At 41.8% G+C, this 16,295-nt stretch overlaps 1 protein-coding gene across 5 annotated transcripts in view; it reads right to left on the bottom strand.

Annotated features, from left to right (window-relative positions):
- KDM3A (lysine demethylase 3A) overlaps nucleotides 1–6,690 on the bottom strand; it is a 32,222-nt gene extending 25,532 nt beyond the window's left edge. For 2 of the 5 annotated variants that reach the window (XM_075092150.1, XM_075092154.1), the window contains exons 1-3: nucleotides 5,940–6,304; nucleotides 3,251–3,406; nucleotides 818–928 (exon numbers count right to left, since the gene is read on the bottom strand). In XM_075092150.1, coding sequence (XP_074948251.1) covers nucleotides 818–928; nucleotides 3,251–3,406; nucleotides 5,940–6,110 — 438 coding nt within the window. In that variant the 5' untranslated portion in view covers nucleotides 6,111–6,304. Of the gene's footprint in view, nucleotides 1–817; nucleotides 929–3,250; nucleotides 3,407–5,939; nucleotides 6,305–6,446; nucleotides 6,623–6,675 lie in introns of those variants that run through there. The other 3 variants (XM_075092153.1, XM_075092152.1, XM_075092151.1) reach the window with 3 other exon arrangements.
- Between the last annotated feature and the right edge of the window lie 9,605 nt (nucleotides 6,691–16,295).

Here is a 16,295-nt window from a genome sequence, read left to right as displayed (position 1 = left end):
GCTAGTAGTCTTAGTCAAGATGTCAGAAAAGCAATCTTCTCCATTGCATTATTGGGATAAGGCTTCTACGTAAAGAAATCTCTTCTCTGTTGTTGAGCCAACACAGGCAAGACAACAATCTACAACTCAAATTTAGCTTTAAGTGATTCTTTTGTTAGTTTCTCCAGAGGAGTTGTCTATTTGCTGACCATTAACAGGTCAAAATAGAACACCAATGATGCACTACTAGCAGTATCAACATGGGATATCCACTACTAGTTTTATTCAGACTGTTTGCAGGCTGTGAGAGTAGTTTCCTGAAGAGGTTAAATCCTTTACCACTAGCGGATACTCTTCAAAATGCCTGACCAGTCAGTCACACCGGGCAATTGTTTCAACCCATCTCTACCTAATTTTCACTAACAAACTTTCCTCCTGGTGCTCACTAAAGGGCCTATAAATCAACCATCTCATTTACATCCTGCCCAATTCCTCATTTGTTTAGGATTAGAAGTGACATGTTTCTATTAAAGAACAAAGGGAAACTATTCCTGATTACCCCCACAATCAACATGATGCAATTGCTGTCACCTGAGCTGAATAACTGACCCACACACTCCCTCATTCAACTCTTAAGCAATAGTATCCTGGATCAGCTCCAGAAGGTTTTTAAATCAGACATTACATTCAAAACTGGTATTTATAGAGTTACAGCAATAAACACCTACCCCAAGTTTTACCCATCTGAAGTTTGCATTTAGAATGCAGTAACTCAACAAATCTTAAATATCAAGATAAAAGATTTATCTTCCATCTTTATAATGCCATACAAGGTTACCTGAATGGGTGTCAAAAGGTCTTTAGAAAGAAAAACACATCTCTCTTCACCAAGATAGCGTACTGAAACCACTGATCCCAAACCAGCTTTGTCCACTAAGGATTTGTAAGTCTAGAAAAGTGATAAACATTCTTAGAAACAGAGTAAGGAGATCTCATCATTCCTCATTTACATTTAAAAAATTGTTTTCGTTTTACATCTATTTTTTCTGTTAAGATATCACATCTACATGCAACTCTTGAAACAAAGCAAGTTTCCAATAAAACTTCTAATACTTGCCTAATAAGGGAGTTACTGGACTATACTTGAAATTAATTTCATTTAGAATAAGGAATTCAGTTCAGGTGGCCATAATTGACACTTATTAATCATTCATGTCAACATGAAGACTTTACTAATACTAGGAGTTCTAACTGTGGATATGTTAATGAAAAACCCTCCTTATGATAGATTGGGGACTAACTAAGAAAACAATGAATGCCTACTGTATGGCTTACATTAAAGTTCTCAAAGCTCATGCAACACTGAGAGCCTCATAGTTGTTCTACCACAGCAGTACAATTACAAAGCTGTGTTCACAGAATCCCAGACTGGCAGGGGTTGGAAGGGCCCTCTGGAGATCATCTTGTCCAACCCCCTGCTTGAGCAGGCACACCCAGAGCAGGTGGCACAGGACCACATCCAGGCAGGGTTTGAATGTCTCCAGGGAAGGGACTCCACAACCTCCCTGCACAGCCTGTTCCAGCGCTCTGTCACCCAGGTAAACCAAGGCTTTAAGAACATGGAAGAAAAAAATTTCCTTTAAAAGCTTCTGAAGTCTTTCTAGTATGTTCAAGGTTAATTTTTGTCTAGTCCTGCAATAAGAGCTCTTAGTGTATAGGCACGAGGAGCCTGGAACATTGGAACTGGCAAGAATAACTCCTCCCTACATGAAAAGTATATTTGTGCCCTATTTAAAAGAAGAGAAGAAACTCATTCTGATATTGTGTGTTTGGGTTTCAAACAAAGACATTCTTTCTCTTTGCTGTTTTCACTTCAGTTAGGCCAGCATTGGCGAAGGGATGGTATCACCATAAGAGGAACCAGAATCTCTCCAGGAATGACCAGGCGTGACAAGGGTTCTGCAAAGCTATTCCATTTGTCAGAAACATACTCTCCCGTATACTTGACTCAATAAATTGTGTGGGTTAATTTATTTATCTCTTGATCACATCTATTTTGTGACCCCTTCTTTCCTGCCTTGTGTGGTAGTAAAGGGGGCAAAAAGTCTTTTTGCCAAGACAAGCTTCAGTATTGTGCTTTACTTTATCCTACATCATTCCTCTGCTAAGTGAGCTTTGGAACACGTACCCTGCATGAACTGACACATCAAACATCACGAGAAAACCTTATGCATAAATTGAAGACAAGTAACCAGTAAGAACTGTTCAGATACTTGCAAAAGGACAACAGCCAAGTTTAGATTTTGCTAATACAATGTTCTGAAAACCTGTTGTTTTTATAGTAGAACTGCTGATATTAATGCACGGGTCAAGAAATAAAACAAAGGATTCATCTTTCCACTTCCTCACCCATCCTATTTGGCCCTACTTCCAACAAATATCTGCTTAGATTAGCTTTGCTTAAAAAACTCAGCTAAAATGCAGCAACATGAATTACACTGCCTACTTTATACCTATCAAAGGTAAGAATGTTAAAACATGGACTACAACTTCACCGTAATTAATGTACAGCAAGTTTACATCTTCATTATTTCACAACTACTTCTATGAGTAGCAAGATCCAAAGTAGTCAAGTAAAACTACACTGGCTGAATACATTAAGAAATGTTCCCAGTTCACCTCTACCGGCTAATTTGCCTAGCCAGCCATGCATGGCAGTTACACAAAGCTTAGTTCTCTGGCTTGTTCAGTGTAGCTCAGGTTTTTGTATGCACAAAAGCCATCCAAATCTCACATATCATCTGTGCCAGGCAGCCATCACATAAGTAACTCAAAATATTTTTGTCTCAGATCAAGAATCACTGAAGAATTAACAGTACTTGAGGCAGAACAAAAGAATTCAAGGTAAAAATACAGGCTATCCTTAGAAACCTGATTATTTGCCCTTTTTCTCTCTATTCTTAACAGCAATTTCATAAGTGAAGAAACATGAGACTAGAGGGAGAAGGAATGAACATCGAACAGAACAGTGGTTTGGGAGAGAAGCAAAGTCAGAAGAATAGATTCCTGTATCTCCAGGCGCAACATACCAACTTCTAATGCTTACAAGGTCTGCCTATCTCTAGCTGTACAAAGAGAGTTAGTCTCCCTTCAGATTACATCTAAGGGTATACCAGTGAAGCTGTACTTGAGAAATTCACACTTGTAACAACGCTGTCCCTGGGAGACAGAACTGAAGCACCAAAGTGAATTAGGCCAAGCGTATACTTGCCATTGCAGGCCACTGGACAGGAGACATAGAGCTGGCTTGAGATTTCCTTTCAGCCAGTACCAGCTTTTGCTCCACCAGGAATACTTTCATTTTATGGCTGTAGACTTCTAGCCATCTTCTTTTTTCCCATGACTCATCATCAAATTCTACACAAATCTGCAGAAAGGAAACAAAGTGAAGGAGTGACTATCCATAAAATTCAGACACATACAACATGATAAAGGATAAACACACACCAATTTTCTCCACAAAGAAAGAAATTTAATTAAAAGTACTTGTGATTGCCTTTCCGTCATACAATCAAGCAGTCACTAAAGCATCCCAAGCTGACCTCATATTTCATAAGGGATAGTCAATGCTCACAGATTTATCATTACTGTCGCCTAAAACATTAATATTCCTATTTAACTCTACAATTCAGAAAGTCCTCTGGTGTTAATGTGTTAACTCTGCCACGACTGTTTTGGTCAGAGAAAAAAAACAAAAACTTTAAAGACCTGTATACAGTAGTGGCACAAGCATTTCCCACAAGCTCTAAACCAAAGTACTTGAATAAACAAGCTGTTTTCCAATAATATTTTAAGAATAAGAGTCCCAAAGAATAACTTTACTTAATATATTGGAAGGACAAATGACAGTATGCCAGCAAAAGTGATCAAATTATATAATGTGAATAAGGTCACTTGCTGCCTGCTTTTAACTGGTATTTATCTTTATGAGTCTCTGAAGCATCTCTACAGACTTTTCAAGAGGAAAGCAGTCGTCACTTCATGGCAAAACTATGGTGGCTTGACCAATTTCTTTGGGATGGCATTACCCTTCTTTCATAGGCAACCCAGGGAGATCAATAAAGGACTGGGAAAGACCGCAAGTACAGCTTTGCCTGAATACAGGAATTGGATGTTTTGGTAGAGAGCACTACTCCTGGAAGAATCACTCTCTTTTCCCATAAAACAAAACAATCCAGTCTAAATACATTTAACTAATTTACCCTAACGGCAGAGAAACCTATGTCGAGTGAATCTTAGAAACGTTCCCTAGCGTTTAGCTTCCCTCTAAGGGGAAAGGCAAGTAAAAGCATGCACACAAAACAGCATTACCACAGACAGGAGTTGTAAAACTAATTGCTGCAGAAATGAGTTTAGTCATTTTGAAGTTCACGGAAACAATGAAAGAGATAAGCAAATAACACCAGTACCAGAACGGCTTTTTTTGTCTATAGCACGAAGAGGAAAACACAGTTGAGAAAATACTTTCAAAAGTAGTTGACAGTTCTATTCTCTAGTTTGCTCCTGACACTACAGAAAAAGATTCAATACTTCTACTCCTTTAGAGACTTTCCCCCACCCCAATCCATTACTATTTGGAGTCTAACTACACATTGCTCTTCCCCAGAGCTGAGAGAGAAGAAAGGAAACAGCACATGTTTTGGTACAAAAGATCTCTACTCCTACATTGTCTACTGCAACTTCTTTAACACTTTCACTGGAGAATGCATTAAGTCAATTGCTTCTAGCAGAACCGTAACCAGTTACAAGGCTCACAGTGAAGTCCCCAACAGCACCTGCTCTTTCTCCTTTTACGTCCCAGAGAAGGTCCTTAAGAACAGCTTTCTGCAGCATCAACTTCCTCCTCCTCATTCCAAGTGCAGCGTGGGCATCGCCCCCGCCGGCCAAAGATGGAGAAAGCTCCACCCCTGCCGCGGATCCACAACAAGCTCGGCCTCTAACAACTCGGGACTCTTCATAACAAAGTTTAACTCTTTTTTGAAAGAGTAGAGACACATACAGTTTCTTCTCAAGCAAAGGTCACAAATTTCTCCCCGTTAAAAAAAGAACCACAAAGGCAAGGAAACGGTTTTAACTGAATAGTGGTACCGTTCTTCTGCCATAGAATGGTCAACCACCGAAGTCCCTTGTAGAAACAAGAGGCCCATGTAACAAGATGCCGTTACTATAATGGAGTTTGGTCCTTACTGAGTACTTTGTATACTACAGGAATTGCCCAGGCATGGTTGAATAGTTTTACTGACTACAGTTGCCAAATAACCCCTTAAGAGCTTTACAGTCAAATCGCAAAAGTTGCTTGACTTCCACCAAAATGCATAGTTAAGTTTGCACTAATTGATTGCATGTTCAGAAATCCCTTTGGTAATCATTTAGAAGTGGCCACCATGCAAGAAGAGTCCAAGAAACCTCCAACACCATATATGAATTAGTCTTTTAAGACCATAGAAGTAATTGTTCATTACCAGCTACTTCAAAGAGCCAGAAAGAAAAGCCACCAATCCCATCGACATAAGAGTGTTTCAGTTTTATAAATAACTGCAATCTCTGGGGAAAAAAATTGTTTACAACTGACAAGGTCTTAAATTACATTTAGGAAATATGCAGAAATAAAATCTAGGCACAGTGAGTGCACAAAAAACCTTAAGTTTTCAAAATGCTGGTGGAAGAAAGCACATTTATAATTAGTTTGAGGTAATTTCCGGCACTAGTACAAGCACACTGGGGGCTTTGGCCAGAGTTGCACATTTTCAAGCATGTTAAGCAGGCAAGTTGACCAAGACGACCTCTCTCCCCCGACAACACTATATATACGTGTGCGTACACATGCACGAACACGAAGTTTCCGGGTCACAGGGTAAGCGCTCTCATTTTATAAGGTCTCTTTGCAAGCTCCCGGTTACCTTCAAGTCTTGTTTGGATATGTCTGTGTGCGAAACCGCTCGGATCCTGCCTGACTTCCACGGCCATTCCGAGATGCGGCTGGTGTCCCACGACCTGTCCTCCTCCTCCGACAGGCTGAGGAACTTCTTCCCCACCAGCAGCGACCAGCTCCCCTCGAGCCTCAGCACCATTTTAACTCATCGGGAGGCCTCCGGAGAGGAAACCGACGGAAGGAGAAGAAAAAAAAGAAAACAAACCAAACAAAACAAGGCGTCGGTCAGCTGGCAGGCCGCGCTGCCAGTCCCGCCGGCGGGCTCGCCCCCCGCCCGCCCTTCCTCACAGGGAGCCGCGGGGCCGAGGCGGTAGGAGCAGCCTTGCTTCCTTCTTCCTCTCCCCGGCCTTCCTCCGCGCCCGCCCCGTCCCTTCCAGGCGGCTCCAACCGAGCCCTCGGACACCCACAGGACGCTTCTGTGCCCCCGGTCAAGTTAATCATTCCCTCCTTGGGGGGGGGAGGTGGAAGGAAATACCAAAGGCTGCTGCAGCGCGGCTCCGAGGTATTTCCACGGCGGTGGCCGGCCGGCACCCTGCCCCCGCGGCCTCTTTGTTCCCTCCCTCCGAGGAGCCGGAGCGGCTGGCAGCAGCCGAGGGGGAGGTAGAGAAGCGAGCGGCCGGGCCGAGCTCCTTCCGGACGCCCGTCCGCCTCACGGATAGCTCCTCCCCGCCCGGCCAGCCCTCCGACCTCACCCCTGCCCTCACCTGCTCCCCCCCCGGCCCCCGCCGCCGGTCCCCCCCGGCGCAGCCCTCGGTCCCCCGGCGCCCGGCAGCGGGCTCCGCCACGGCGGCGCGTCCCCTCCGCCCCCAGCAACGCCGCTGCGCCCGGCGGTACTACGCGTCCCCGCGCTCGCGCACACACCCCCTCACCCGCCCGCCCATCCTCCGCTCCGCCACCTCGCGCCCATTGGCTCTTCCCCGCCAGCGGGGCGGGGCTCCCTGTTAGCCTCCCGCTGCGATTGGCCTGGAGGGGCGGTGCCCGCGCTCCCGGCCACGCCTCGAAACCGTTGCTCAGCAGATGGGGGATTAAAAAGATAAGTATCCCTCCGCGAAGCTTCGGCTGAAGGAGTCCGCCAGCCCGTCCACGTCCACGAAGAGCCCAAAGATGGGCCCACACGTAAAAATAAACGTGTTTTAGGCCGTAGCGCGCTTTGAGGCTTGTGTTTCCGCCTCAGGCGGGCTGAGCCTTAAGCTATAAGGCCCGCCTTTGGGGTCAGCGGAGGGATCTGATGGCTGCAAGAAGCGTGAAGCGACCGCTTATACGTGCGGTTCGCGGCGTACTCAGATATAGCACAGGGGGAGGGGGCACCTGCGGGGCGCTTCTGCGCAAGCGCAGATCGGAGAGGCGCACCTGCGGGGGCGCTGCGGGCTGCCGTCTGCGCAAGCGCAGATGGGAACGGGTCTCGACACCTGCTCGGGGGCGGTGTATGCGCCTGCGCAGGAGGGGTCCGACGGGGCGGGGGAGTGAGGCGGAAGCGCCTGAAGGGCCACCATCTTGTTTGGTGTCTTGGGGCTGGGGACGGCCGGGGGTGGCTGGCTCAGCAGGGCGGGAGGAGTCGCAGGGGGAATAAACAACGTGTGCTAGAGGTTCTTTGGGAGGATGGCAGGCTCTAGAGATGCTCTAGCTGTAGCTGAGCTATATAGTTCTATCTATGAGCAAATGGCTTCCACCACCTCAGATCTCTTATTGTTTTCATGCAAGACCTGTGCACTCTTATGAAAGACCAGAGCATAACAGGGCCGAGTAGATAAACTGATAACATGGTAAAGAGCAAGCTCGTGGTATTCTGCAGTGACCTAGCAAGAGGTACATGCTCCTCTTACCACAAGATTTTGCTACCAGAGGATGTGGGAGGAGGAAGACCAAAAATGAAGAACATACCCAAGGCCAAGAAGCTGTTGAGTCATCCAGTTTACTGGAAGCTGGTGGTATTCAGCTTATGCTTTCTCTGGGGTTCTTCCCAGCATGAGAGATGTCTGAGCTCCAAAAATCCCCATCAAACAGCAGCAGGGGCTCTGCTGCAGGTGGGATATTCCTGTTGCGTTCTGGTTTCATCCTCCATTTTTTCAAATAAGCCAGTCCCACATTTATGTTAAATACATTTTTAAAGCTTCTCTCACCAATTTGCTTCAAGACTCTCCACTGATCACATGTCTACTGCTACAATCAAACAAACATGTTCACATGTGAAGTGGAAAAGCACAAAAAATTCCTTGTGCACTGAGATGAGGGAGTCGCTGTCCTTCACGCCATGGAAATCAGGCAGCCTAAATTCCTTGGTAACCTTAAGGCCTCTTCAGCGATTCCTAGCAGCAAGCTGAACCTAGTAATATGTAGCATTTTCAGGAGGGAAAACACACAAACAAAAGTGAATAATAGAAAATTAGTCTAATATATTAGTACTGAATGTAGCCTGAAGAAATACTTGTTAGCAGGCACTGAAAGGAAAAACAGGTATGTTTGCTTCTCAGATTTAAATATTTAAGATAAAGACCAGACCTATAAAATGGAATTTGTGTTAAGAGATTGTATAAAGCAAGATATATTTGAACCTACCAAATCACTTGTTTCATTGTTGGTATTAGGCTTTTGTAACAGCAGCTGTACAACGTATCCATCATACAGCGTAGGTCTTGTATACCCTCCTTATTTAAAGTCCTTATTTTTTAGGCGTATACTACAGTTTGCCTCCAAGAGTAGCTGATTGATACGTGCAGGAAGAGCAATGTTAGGCAATAAGGAAGCAATATCATTTAACACAATAGATAAAACTGTTGGTAGCATTCCAGTTGCCTAATGTTTGGTTTTTTTTTTCCATTAGCACCAGAATAAAGGAAAGCTTTATGGGGAGATTTGAAAGACAGCAATGTGGGTTTCGTGAATGAGCAGCTCCCACATGCAGAGTAACACAAAGATTGATCAAAGGTGCTTTAAAATTTAATAGTTTGGGTAGGTACTGGCCTAGAGGGCTGAGAGTAAGAGAGCCAGCAGAGTTTGATAGCTACAATGATGTAGTCCATGAATAACCCTGAAAATGAACTTACACTTACATAGGAAATTATGCTAAAAGAGGAGTCATATGATCAAAATGCGACATTCTGAATGTGTATAAAGTAACACGAAGTAGCAAAGACCACAAGGGAAGGTGGTGGAGCAGGCAGAGTACAAGCTGACAGGAGCCTGGACAAAAAACAAGCTTTCAGGGTACAAACAAGCTTTCAGTCCTTAAAGAGTAGGGGTATTTGAAACCCAGGGGCTAGAAGTTGAAGCCAGATAACTCAAGATTTTTTTCTATTTTTAACAGGGAAGATAATGAGCTACTTGCTTCACTTCCCTAGGATCCCTCATTCCCTGAATAAGTTAGATCAGGACCAAACATCTTTTCGAATTTTCTAGCTTCCTTAAAAGTTATAAATTTGGAATAACCAGTGAAGTCCTGGGTCAAAAAGTCAAAGATATAAAATTTCATATTGTGGCTAAAACATGTCTGAATTTGTTGCATAGTTTTAGAATACATTTCCCAGGATCTTAACGATATAGTATAGAAAAGTAAATACTTGTATTTTTCTTACATGCTTATTTTACCACCACTCACAATAGTCTCCACAAAAACTAATGTCTACTAGAAAATTTTTTGTGTGTATCTGCTCACCCGCACTCACACAGTGTGTCAACAGAAATATCAAAATGTTCACAAATAACTTTCAAACAAACACTACGATAGTGACACAGGCACAGCTGTCTCACTCTGGATTATAGACATCTCTTGAACAAAATGCCATTCGAAATACCTGCAAAACAAACCAGTGCTGTAAATATGCATAACTGATTAAACTACAAAGCAGCAGATTTCAGCCTGTTCTGCCTGCAGTAAGCCTTGAACATAATTTTTTACAGCTGCCTCTATGTACTGGGTTGAACTGCTAATAGGTAAGCCTTTAGCTCCTATTTGAGGAAGGAGTAATCTCTGCAAACAGGTACTCTTTAAACAGTAACCTCAGAACACACTTGAATAAATTCTTCCTTTCAGCCACCATTAAGTAACAGTACTTTTCTCTTGTACACAATATCAGTAGGAAAAAAGTATAAGAAGGTTTGAGTGAAGAGAAATTTGATTTTAACAGTACGTGCGGTAAAACTCAATAGCCAGTTTTGTAACTATTGATGCCTAAAAAAAATCCACATTGAGGCATTTAAGCCTACTTCTCCGCATATAAAATCTGGATGTGCTGTTCAAATATTTGTACTTGAAAATCGGTCTGTCACTGTCTAAGTATTTGATATCACCAATGGCAGACACTTTGCAAGAAAAGGCTGTTCTATTCAGAGTGGGGCTGGTAGCTAACATGGACTGTCACGGCTCTATGTTCCTGGAAGATGTTTTCTGTGATAAGTGGGGGCAGATTGTTTTTCAGGGCTCTCCTCCTGCATTTCCAAGATAAGCCTACAGGTTTGTGTGCAGTTACAACAAACGATGGGTGATGCAAGATCTTATGGATACTGTTTTTTAAAAAACTCTACTGTAGCAACATTTAAAGGTCTTCGTTCTCAATCAAAGCCCCACTGGAGGCTGTACAAGCACCGAAAAAGACTATAAAGTGTTTTATCTTCTAATGATTGATGATGAAGGTGTAAGGACATATAATTAAAGTTGAAAGAGCTCTTGGTGAGACTACAAAAATGCCAGTCTTAGTAACTAGAAACAGGGCTTTGGAAAATACCGAACAGTTTCATTTTTCCAATATGTCTTGAGACACAGTGCTAAAGAATGAGTGATAACGGACTACCAGAAGGTTTGTTATTCACTAGCACCCAAACTGATGTAGTTTAATGACTGCTGAAGTAGGTCGGTTACTACTCCTGTTCGATCTAGCTCCAATTGTAGCATGAAAAGATAAAACCTTCTATAAGCTCTTTTCTCAGGTACAGTCATGTTACCTCAGGATACCTCACATGGATCAGCTTTGCAAGACTAGCAGGACTAGTTCCGTCTCTTCTTTTTCCATGCTTATCTCATTACCATAAGTTAAAATAGCCCTAAGTTTACCATAAGTTTACCATAAGTTAAATAAAGGCCTTTTAGCAAGGCCTGTTGTGACAGGACAAGGGATGATGGTTTGAAACTAAAGGAGGGGAGATTTAGACTAGATATAAGGAAGAAATATTTCACAATAAGGGTGGTGAAACCCTGGCCCAGGTTGCCCAGGGAGGTGGTCGATGCCCCATCCCTTGAAACATTCAAGATGAGGTTGGATGGGGCTCTGAGCGACCTGATCTAGTTGGGGATGTCCCTGCTCACTGCTGGGGGGTTGGCCTAGATGGCCTCTAAAGGTCTCTTCCAACCCAAACCATTCTGTGATTCTATGAGAATAAAACAATTTATGTCTTACATTAGTTAATATTGTGCCCTTGTCTAAAGCTAAAGGAAGCACATATTTTGACACAAAGGACCTTATATCACTGTGCAATTAAGTTTACTTGCTGAAGGAAAAATTCCATAAGAAATGCTGAACTTACTCTTTTCCACTGCCGTACATACTCTGCAGTGGGGACTAATTTGCTTTTGTTTTGCTAGCTACCTGTTAGTAGGACTTAGATTTGCTATCGCAACTGTAGAAACAGGAAATTGTGAGAGGACTTTTAGGATAATAAATCAGGTTTGACTATTAAATTTTAATTGACTATTAATTGAACATTTAATGATTTAATGATTTAATTGGATGTTAAGTATTGTCTGGGGATTTGGATTGGATGTTCAATTTTTCAGTTTAGTTCTAAAATTGAACAGGTATTTATAGACAAAGTAATGCAATAACCTTTAAAGAATATCCATGAGCAAATTTTAGACATAAAGCGTGGTTAGTAACTATGTGCAGATTTTGTTTTTTCTTGGCTGCTCCAGATGAAGAAGGCCTGTTTTGGAAGAAAAAAGCCCTTTCCCTACAGGATTTAATTATTCAAAGGGTTCAGGGTATCATACTTAATAAGAGAATTCAAATCAGTATTATCTTGATGGTTATAGGTGAATCAAGTCTTGAAGACCAGCAGCACAGAAGGAATGTCTTGGTGATATTACTACCCATGTACAAAAAGAGCCACTGAAAGTTAGGTAAAGCTATGCTGTGAACTTTAAGCAACATTATTTAATGAACTGAGGAAAAATGTTCTTTGTTAAATTAGCTTCACCTCCAAAAGCCTCACAAAAAAAAATGAAAGCACATCATGTTATTCATATTCTGCTACTTAATGATGTTGAGGTTCTTTTGTCACTGAAATAACATAACTTGGTGTTGGGAAAGACCAATTAGTCTTTACACCATTCCCTGCCAGTGCCAGAGAGGTTCTTGAAGTTTGTTACAAGTGCTTCCCGTTGCCTCTTTTGGTTTTAAACACATCGGTCTTGTGATTGAGCTGCTTCCCTTGGGAGAAAAGTTACCCCTTTCTCTTGTGGATCTGACAAGAAATGTCGGCAACTCGGGCTTCTGGACATGTGTAGCAACGTGTCAGGTCAGTGAACCCTAGACTAGGTGATAGAAATTTTACTAATATTGAACTAGCCTGCTACATACTTTTCTAGGATCATTTGGACAAAATTCGCAGTGCTGCATTTGTTTTTCCAAAACCACATGTGTCTTCTGTTGAAAGTATTTGGGACACTTTCAGTCTTGGTAATTTAATGTAGTTTGTGACAAAATAGTGAACACAGAGAGAAGTAGTGATTGTTGAGAGTTACGAGTACGTGTGATTTGGACAAGAACTTTGGTTGTTCTTGAATGTGTATTCACTTAAAAAGAGGCTCAGACTTTTGACTCAGATGCAAAGAAAGCACTCGAGAGTGATCTTGATGGGCAGGTTGTATGTGCTTGAGTGTTACCTGATGCGCTGCAAATCCTTCTATTCCCCGCAGAGAATGCTGGCTTTCTTGACTCCAGTTCTCCTGTCCTGCTGCTTTCTGACTCTCCCTTGAACTGGAGCAATGGGTATTTAGCAGAGAACGTTGTATGTTTTACCTGCTAGAGTAGTAACTCTGATTCCGGTAGGAAAATACAGTATCTTTTTGTGTCAAGAGTCAACTGAGAAATACGTCCTTTTTTTTTTTTCTTAATTCGCATTGTTGTGCTGATACAATGTTAACAAAGCTAAAGTAATGCTATTAGCTTCAGCATCCTGAAGCTAAAGGGTAAAAAAAGAAAGTGAAAGGTTAAGATCCCAGAGACTTATGAATATAGAACTGGCAATTTTTACAACTTGTATATTGCTAAATGTGACCTAGTTGCTATAGCACAGAACTGTCAGCCAGATCTGGAATCTAACGCTAAGTGTGTCATTAGGCAGATAATTCAATTCGCCTCATTTCTTTCTAAGATAGGGATAACAATAATCATTCTTATGAATTGCTTTGTATTGTGCACCTGAAAGATGTATTAGAGCTACTAATTAAACATTATTTTAATCCTCAAATTGCCTTTTCCTTTAAAACTTTAATAAGTGTTTGTGCTCCCTAATGCCAGGGAGAGAAAAAGCATGATTGTGAAGCAGCTAAGAATTTTTCCCAGAAGGTATTTAATATTAAATTGGGATTGAGTCATGTTTCAGATAAAGGGGCAATGCAAGAAGTATATAAGCAAGAGTAGAGATTTTGAGTAAAATATATTCAAAGCAAAACCAAAGCAGCTGACACACCTGTGCCTTCCAACTGGCTCCCACCTTCCCTGTACTCTCAGTCGAAACTGGAAATGGGCATTGTGGTTTTTTTTTTTTTTTTGCAGCTTAATTAAGGGGAGAAAATGCAATGGCATCACTTGAAAAATAGCTACAGCTGTAAGTTACAGGTTGTTACCGATGCTTTTTCCGTCTCAACTCTCCTTCTATGCGTTGAGGTCTCTCACCGCCAGCCAGCCCGGTAGAGGGGAGCTCTGGACAGCTCTATGGCTACTGGGATGGCAACTGAATTCCAGGCTGAAGCCTGCAGTGCAGCTGGGCATTGATAGTGGCACTGGTAATTATGGTGTTTCACTGTATTTATCACCATAAAGCACTTTGTAATTTCTTACTCCTCTTTGTAAAGCTCTGCAAGTTAACTACATGTCGGTGAAACTTAATAGTGTCTTTTCCCTAACCAACTCTCTTTACAGTTGTCAGAGACTAATGGCTGCTCTCCAAACCCTACGCTTTGGCACTAGAGGTTTGTGCCTAAATTTAAAACAGTAGTTCTAAAGCAAATTCCTGACTCCAGTGAAACTAGGAATTTCATCCACTGAATTTTTTAAAGAGATCATATGTCAGCCTTGTCTTCTCCTAAGATGAAGACTGCAATCTGTCTTGTCTTTCATCTCTTCCAAAAAGCACAAGAAGGCAAAATTGAACTTTTCTTGTTTCCCAATATCTAATGCCCTAAATAGCATAATTACCTAACTGCAGTTGTCCAAAAAATGGAAATGACAGTTTCCAGTTTCCTTTGCAGAAGTACTTGTGCTGCAGCATAGGTTTCTAGTGCCGTTTCTTACTCTTCTTTCCTATGCAGAAATCATCACAGAATAAAATTTACAGCTGCAGTTTTCTAATGAGAATATAAGACACACAACTAGGCTGTCTCTGTTGTCCAACAAACTTGGACACATAAACAATGAGGAGTAGCTTAAAACCTGAATGTCTACCTCAGGATGGCCAGAGATGGATTTATTTCAAAAGCAAATAGGAAAATATTTTTAGGTGATTGAAATAATTAACAAAGCTGAAAGGGATTTTATAAATGCAGTGTTGGGAAAAAAATTCAGCAAATCATTGGAGGACTGTGAATTTTAGAAGGCATAATAGTATGTCAGGTGTTAGTTTCCTTGACTCACACCACTGTGGTGATTAGCATTATGCCTCTGGTTACAGCGGAGGTGGGATGTGTCTCACTCTGTATGACATGTAGGTCACAAACTGCCAATACAAAAAATATTCATTTAATGAACTTCATCCACCAGGAGGCATCTGGTTGTCTGGGCTTACTCTGGAGGGAATGAAAAGATGCATCTCCAGAAGGAGATTCATACTAAAATAGGTGTCTAGAATAAGTGGGACGAATTATCCCTCAGAGGTGTCTGATCTTCCTCATTTGCTGTAGTGGTCCATGATTATTGACTTACATTCCACCCTTTCTTTTAGAGTAAATGCTGAACTAAATACAAACAGAAGGTGAGGTGGTGTCTCTGCTACCCTTTGGTTTACACATTGTTGCCCCAATTAGGTAGGCATTGAATTTTTTTTCTTTCTTGAAAGCTACTGCGAGTGAATGTTAATATGAGGCACTAATGATCTAATAAGTGGTACAGTGTATGTTCAGGGTTCACAGGTTTCCAGTAGCACAAATGACCTTATGAATATTAGAAGAAGAATGTCTAAAGACAGGAATCACAGGAATTGGTTGTGGCCATAAAGGATCTTTTAAAGAGGGGGAAAAATAAAAGCTTTATTCTTAAAGCTATCAAAGTGCTTTAAACACATCTATTGTTTGTACATGAAGAATGTAAAATAATCATTTAAGAACACAGGTTATAAAAGACACCAGCTAAGTTAAAAATGGTTCAGAATGCTTACATTTGACTATTCCATAGCACAGTGTGTTAGACATGCTACAGTGCAAAAGAATGATCCCTTTTCTAGATTTAACGTGGTAAACTATACACTTGCTCCCCAAATATATTTTGTGTAGACTCTTTCAAAGTTAGCAGTGAAAATGGAGGCTTAACGAGCAATAGAAATGTTGCTTTACAAGTGGACTGTAAGCATGAGAAAACAGGATGCGCTGTAATTGTTAGGGCTTTCTAAGCAGGTCACATCAACCAATGGCTTAAGAAAAGCTGTGTTAGAGCATGCACCTGGGAATATTGCTACTGGTTTGCTGTGTGGAATTGGCATTATTACTTAACCTCTTTGCACCTCCATTTTCCCCTCTGGGATTAACAAATATGTACCCACCTTTAAAAAAGTACCTTCTGTTCTTCAGAGGAGTGCTGAATAAATACAGAATAGTATTACCATCAGCAGCAAGTAATCCTGTTAATCTAACACACACCCTATGGGTATGTTGAATATGTTCCATGCCACTTGATCGCTGTAGTTAGATTAACAAAGGATATTACAGGGATTAACTCTTAAGTAATGGCTGCAGCTGCCCACCATGCGTGTTTACAAACCCAAAATCAGGGCTTGAAATCCTCTTGCCTATAATGAATAGAAGGAATGCACTTGACTTCTGCAAAACCAGTTTTCCATTCAAAAGAACAATGTCTTGACCTAGTCGTTAGCAGTAAGAGGTTTGTAACGCAACCTGTTG

This window comes from Phalacrocorax aristotelis, chromosome 4 (genome assembly GCF_949628215.1).
Source record: "Phalacrocorax aristotelis chromosome 4, bGulAri2.1, whole genome shotgun sequence".
In the NCBI taxonomy this organism is placed as follows: domain Eukaryota; kingdom Metazoa; phylum Chordata; class Aves; order Suliformes; family Phalacrocoracidae; genus Phalacrocorax; species Phalacrocorax aristotelis.
Note: the sequence above shows the minus strand (reverse complement) of the source record. Positions and strands in the feature narration are given on the sequence as shown.